Source organism: Salminus brasiliensis, chromosome 2 (assembly GCF_030463535.1).
Source record: "Salminus brasiliensis chromosome 2, fSalBra1.hap2, whole genome shotgun sequence".
In the NCBI taxonomy this organism is placed as follows: domain Eukaryota; kingdom Metazoa; phylum Chordata; class Actinopteri; order Characiformes; family Bryconidae; genus Salminus; species Salminus brasiliensis.
In genome coordinates this window covers 54,704,786-54,710,785 of record NC_132879.1, presented here as the reverse complement: position 1 = coordinate 54,710,785, position 6,000 = coordinate 54,704,786, and the positions used below count along the sequence as shown (strand labels likewise).

General features: G+C 45.2%; 1 protein-coding gene across 1 annotated transcript in view; it reads right to left on the bottom strand.

The window, feature by feature from the left end:
• Positions 1-267: 267 nt before the first annotated feature.
• strip2 (striatin interacting protein 2) overlaps positions 268-6,000 on the bottom strand; it is a 45,401-nt gene continuing 39,668 nt past the window's right edge. The window contains exons 17-21 of the mRNA XM_072673988.1: positions 4,540-4,640; positions 4,362-4,428; positions 2,929-3,033; positions 2,015-2,219; positions 268-730 (exon numbers count right to left, since the gene is read on the bottom strand). Of these exons, the coding sequence (XP_072530089.1) occupies positions 480-730; positions 2,015-2,219; positions 2,929-3,033; positions 4,362-4,428; positions 4,540-4,640 (729 nt within the window). The 3' untranslated portion in view covers positions 268-479. The remainder of the gene's footprint in view (positions 731-2,014; positions 2,220-2,928; positions 3,034-4,361; positions 4,429-4,539; positions 4,641-6,000) is intronic.

Below are 6,000 nucleotides of genomic sequence, written 5' to 3'. Positions count from 1 at the left end.
TCTGAGTCCAGACCTCAGCATCATTGAATGTGTTCAGACATATAGCAGAAAACACATCAATACTGAACTTTGGAGGTGTGGAAAAACCTCTGAGTTCTGCAGGACCACTGTAAGCGAGTGTCCTGACAGACATGGAAGCTTTTGGGTAAGCTAGTGAAGAGTGGTCTCTGGCGTCTATACAGTACTGGACCTGTTCCGTATTTGTGCAGAATGCATCATACCCATTTCCTGTGCTCTGATTAATCACCAGTAAAGGAGATTACCATGTCAAAGCCCATACACTGTATTTGAACATATCTCTATTTACAAGCATTCATTTACAGGAAGAATACAGTTGGCACAGGTGCTCTGTCTGCATGCTTGTGTGTGTGTGTGTTTCTGTGCATGTGGGATGCTCGCTCATGAGCCCACAGTATGTTGTTTTAGTCTAGTTTGGGTTAAAACGTCCTTTTGCGCCACTACTGTTGCGAGTGGCAGCATCACTGGGCCTCGAGCAGACCCTCCCACTGGATCGGCTGGGAGAACACCTCTCTCTCCAGCCACATCTCGTAGCTGTAGTGGAAGTCCTCGGGCAGCTCTACTCGCTGACCCAGCACGCTCTGCAGGCAGTTGTCCACCGGGGCAAAGTCGCTGTTCTGGTTCTTGTCGTAGCGCCGTGTGTTGAACTTTTCGATGCTCTCCCGCAGGGCACACTCTTCCGCCTGGAAATCCCACGGCCGAGCATCAATATCTGACAGGAGAGAGAGTGAAAGAGTGAGAAAATAGCCTCGTGCTCAAGGCAGGGTGAGATCCACTGTAGAGATTTGTTCATTTTCACCAGCAGCCAATCAGATTTAATCTAATGAAGGGCTGATTAGATTAACTAGGTGTTGGATGGGAACTGGGAATGCTGGCCTTCTTCGAGGAGCACTTTGGAAATGGTGCTAAGTGCCAAGTGTGGTCTAGAGGGGCATTGAGCTGCGGAGCAGTGGAAGGACTGTGTTCTCTGGAAGGATGGACGGTGCTCCATCCAATACTTTTAGGATAAGTTGGGAAGTCGGGGTGAGTTGTGGGTTCGATAGCCAAGCTCGGCAAGCTGCCACTGTTGGGCTCTTGAGCAAGGCCCTCTCACCGCCCTTCCTGCTCCCCGGGTGACGCAGCAATGGCTGTCACACAGTCACTGTGTGTGTTTCGCTGATGTGCGTGTGTCAAAAATCAAATTGTCCAACACAAATGGTGAATATGGTTGTCTTGTCTTGTCTTGATGAGGTGTGGTGGTGATCGTCCAACATCCTGGCCTCATTAATGCTCTAGTGAGTGCTCCTCCAAAACCTTGTAGAAAACCTTCTTCCCTGGACAGTAGAGACAGATACTCCAACAAAAGCAGGACCAGCTCTTTTTAATAGTCTTGATTTCAGAAGAAACAATGAACGAGAAGGTGTCCCAATACTTTTGCCCATATAGTGTAGTTAAAGATTGGGAAATAATTCTTGTGTATTCCTTAACGTCAGGAAATTATGAGTGCAAATTCTGAAAAAAGCAGGTTGTTTGTGTATGTATGTATGTATCTTTCAATTGAACTTAAATTTCAATGGATGGCTGTGTAAGAATTTTTGGAGCATTTCTATCGATCCCGATTTAAAAATACGCCAATAAATGAAACACAACAAAACTGGAGGTTTTCACATTAAATATTTTACTGCTCTTCGCTTACCAAGTTCAGATTGTTCCTGCATATTTAGTATATTTGCAAATATTAACTTTATATGGACACTGCAGATACTTAAAAATATTAACTCCATTAACTTCACCTTAATTTCCCCTTATTCTGAACCTGGTTTCAAATGAACTCTCACCTCAGTCCTCAACCTAACCGCCCTAATCTAAGTGCAGCTAAATATATTTACTGAATTTCACCAGATAAAAACATTTAAACATCTGCGGATAATCCTTTGCAGGCTTCCCAAAGAAAGTGGGACCACTTTGTGTTATTTTATTGCACTATATAGAGTCTATAGGAGGTCCTCCTTCTTACCGTTCCCATATGCCCAGTCGTCGTTAAGCCGATGGCGGACCTTCTGGTAGATGGCCGACATGGTCTTCATGTTGCTCTTCCTCCACTGGCGGCCGAGGTACTTGGTCTGAATCTTGAGGAGTTTGAGTACGTATAGCTGCATCATAGCCTGCTTGACTTTCAGCGCCCTCTTCAGGATCGGAGCGGACTTGAACACCACCAGCATCTAGGGAGGAGTGCACAGTCAGCCTCTAAGCAGCATCTGAATCCGTGGTATCAACTCACTGACACAGAACTGGGTCATAACATTAATACCACCCGTAACATTAACACTAGTACATTACAGACTGTAGTCCACATGTTGGTCAGAACTCCACAGCGCTGGTACGAGTGAATCAGTTGCAGCAGTGCTGCTGGAGTGTTTAAACACTGTGTCTGTCCACTCACTGTCCACTCTACTAGACACTCCAACCTAGTTGATCCAGCTTGTAGATATAAAGTCAGACACAGAAGCTCTCTAATCCTCTGCTGCACAGCTTGTGTTGGTCATCCTCTAGTCCTTCATCAGGACACTGCTGCCCACAGGACGCTGTTGGCTGGATATTTCTACTTGGTGGACTGTTCTCAGTCCAGCACTGACACTGAGGTGACTATGAATAATGTAAGACACACACTACTAACACACTCACCACCACCATGTCAGTCAGGGTCACTACAGTGCTGAGAATGACCACCACCCAAATAATACTACCTACCTGCTCTGTGGTGGTCAGTCCTGTGTGGTGCTGACTATTGAAGAACAGGACTTCTAGAGCTACTCAGTGCTCCTACATGCTAAGTGGATCTGATAGAATGAAAATGTGTGTGGAGGCAAGAAGGTGGTTTTAATGTTATGGCTGAAACACTGTATCGGACCGCTGTGTTTAATCTCTCACCATGGTTCTGGAGTGCTTCCACTTGGTGAGTTTGTTGAGAATGCGCAGAAGGTTGATGCAGGAGAACAGATTCCGCCAACAGAACTGATTATTGTCTCCAGCTTCCTGCTCACACACACACACACACACACACACACACATACAATAACACAACATACACCTCAGCATTGAATCCACCTTAATAGACTAGATGTCTGCCACTGTTTGCTGACAGTCATTACTGCCTGTTCTCAGTTGCTTCTGTTCATTTTCAGCCGTCCGTTCTCGTCCTGATTTATGTTCTATGATGTTTATACTAAGTCTCATGGTGAAGATTAGCCCTGGACAAAAACAGCTCTCTAAAAGGCTGATTTATGCTTCTCCGTTAAATCAACATAGAGTCTGAGGCGTAGCCTGTGCACATCGAGGACTCCAGCCCACGCCATTGTGAGCTTTTATACGTAGATGCATCTCCTAATGCCACAGTGTTGACTTTCTTGGCGTATTATGAATAATGTCATTTTTTCTGTTGGAGAAAAACAGCTGTTGTTTACTTTGATTAAAATTTCTGCAGCAAAAAAGGGTGAAGACGTCAGTGGAGAGGAGAATCCGTACTGGCGTTAATCGCCTGTGCTTGTCCGATCACTAAGAGACACGGACGAAGAAATGCAGGTGTTATTTATCGTACATCAGTGTACACACAGCCCATGATCCATGTTCATCCAGCTCTATTTACACATGGCGGTAAAGGCGGAAATACGTTGCTATCAGACGGGCCAATCACAGGTGTTGCTGTCTGCACTGCCACAACATGTAGATGTAGATTTCTGGGGAGGTAAAGGGTAAAGGTCCAAGTATTTGTCACTGTACAGCAAAGTGTGTCCTCCGCATTTGACCCATCTGTGGTAGTGCACACTGCCTCATACACACTAGTGAACTAGGGGCAGATAGCACACACACACACACCCAGAGCAGTGGGCAGCCAACTCCAGCACCCGGGGAGCAAAGAGGGAGAGGGGCCTTGCTCAAGAGCCCAACAGTGGCAGCTTGCCGAGCCCGGGTATCGAACCCACAACCCTGTGATCAACAGCCCGGAGCTCTAACTGCTGAGCCACCACTGCCCCACCACTGAGGTGTGTGTCAAGCTACGGTGTAAGGTACATGGCTACATGTAGGCTACAGCATAGATTTGACGAAGAAGCATAAATTGGCTTTAATATTTAGCTCATCCATCAAGAGTTTGGATTTTGACAATGCTGTAAAATGTGAAAATTAAAAATGTAAACAGTTAAATGAATAATTAACCACAATATCTTCTGTCGATACTGATAAAAGTTGCAGGTTGTCAATATCAGCCAACACTTCCTTCCACCCGATACATTGGCCGGCCTACAGGATGTCAATAAAGATGAATAACACTAGTAGAAAAGAGGTCTACATGGTGCAGAAATTACCAGGCTTTCAGCAGTTAGCTCAGGCATCTCATGGACCACACAGTGAGGGAAATCCAGCACACAGATACTGCAGTCAGAACACAGCACAGCACACCGGTTAAACACATAAAAACACACATATATATATTACTGGAGAACGTTCTGGTCTTGGAGAAGCAGATGCCTAAACATGGCCTACCTGTTTTTGGCACTAATATAGGACATGATGTTCTGGTTGAAGAACTTGAGGATGAGGGGGATGCAGTTGGCGAACACCAGATGCTGTGACACATACTCAAACTGCACAAGACAGAGGAAGCACAGTAATTACATCTCAGCTTGTTCAGAAGATCCAACTTCACTGCTTTCATGTTACTGCTGGCTGGAGGTAGCCGTGCACCTCTCCAGCTGTTCAGCAGCACAGGATTGGCTTAACCATTATGAATCATCATCATCACTATCACAATTCGTTATTAGTACTAAACCTTTACCTTAAGCTGAGGTTCTTTAAACGTAACCCTATCAAGCCTAGTTCCTCACAGTCTCCTAAAAACGTTCTTAAGTTCTTAATCGGTTCTTGGACAAAACTATTTGGACACCTGTTCATTCAGTAGTGTCCGGAGAAGGCGAATTTCTACTAGATTATATTGCATTCAACGACAAGAGCGTTAGTGAGGTCAGGATGTTGGATGATGATCACCACCCCACCTCATCATCTCCAACTCCACAACTCGTCCCAAAAGTACTGGATGGAGCTCCACCGCCATCGTTCCAGAGAACACAGTTCTTCCACTGCTACACAGCTCAATGCTGGGGGGCTTTATACCCCTCTATAGCTTTATACCCCACACCTGGCATTAGGCACGGAGGCACGGAGGCAATAGGCCCATGTTTATCTGCTCCAGAGAGTCCTATTCTATTGACAGTGCTTCTAAAGAGGGGTATGTGAGGGATAAAGGTGAGGGTGAAGAAGAGGAGTTTAAGAAGGAGTAGGAGGGGGATGAAGGTGAGGGGGGCTCCACGTCCCGACTGTAGGGGGAGCATATGAGCAAATAATACCAATTCTCACATAATACCGCTTAATATTCAACATTCAGCAAGATCCATCCAGAGCTTTACATATTTTACACGGCTTTCTCTTGACCCATAAATGTAATGGAGCGTTTCCAGTTTTACCAGCGATGTATGAGTGCAGGCTTACGGTTTAAAAATGCTGCTGTTTCATATGGTTTCTATTCCATTTCAGTATATCACTATGCTGTTTAACTAGTGGTGTATTCTACAGTATACAGTGATATGGTGCTGCACAGTAAAACCCATCTCCTAAGGCCTATGTTTATTCTTTCCATCTCAGATTTTCCATCATTGATGAGACAGGGGGAGGAAAGCCCTTCATTTTTAATCACATCTCTGCTGTAGCTCCATTTCCAAGCAGAGACTTTCTCAGGCTTCAGGCTGATTTTGCTCTGTGATGAATTGCCCGCATCTGAATGCTGTGTTCCACATTTATTGCAGATCTAAACATTAACTGCGAGCTTACTGCCATCTGGTAATACTGAGATGTGGCAACACTGTAACACACAGTGACCCCCACCTTCAGAGCCACGGGAAAGTGTTTGCCCCCTGTCTGAAATTCTACATTTGTCACATTTTGTATTTA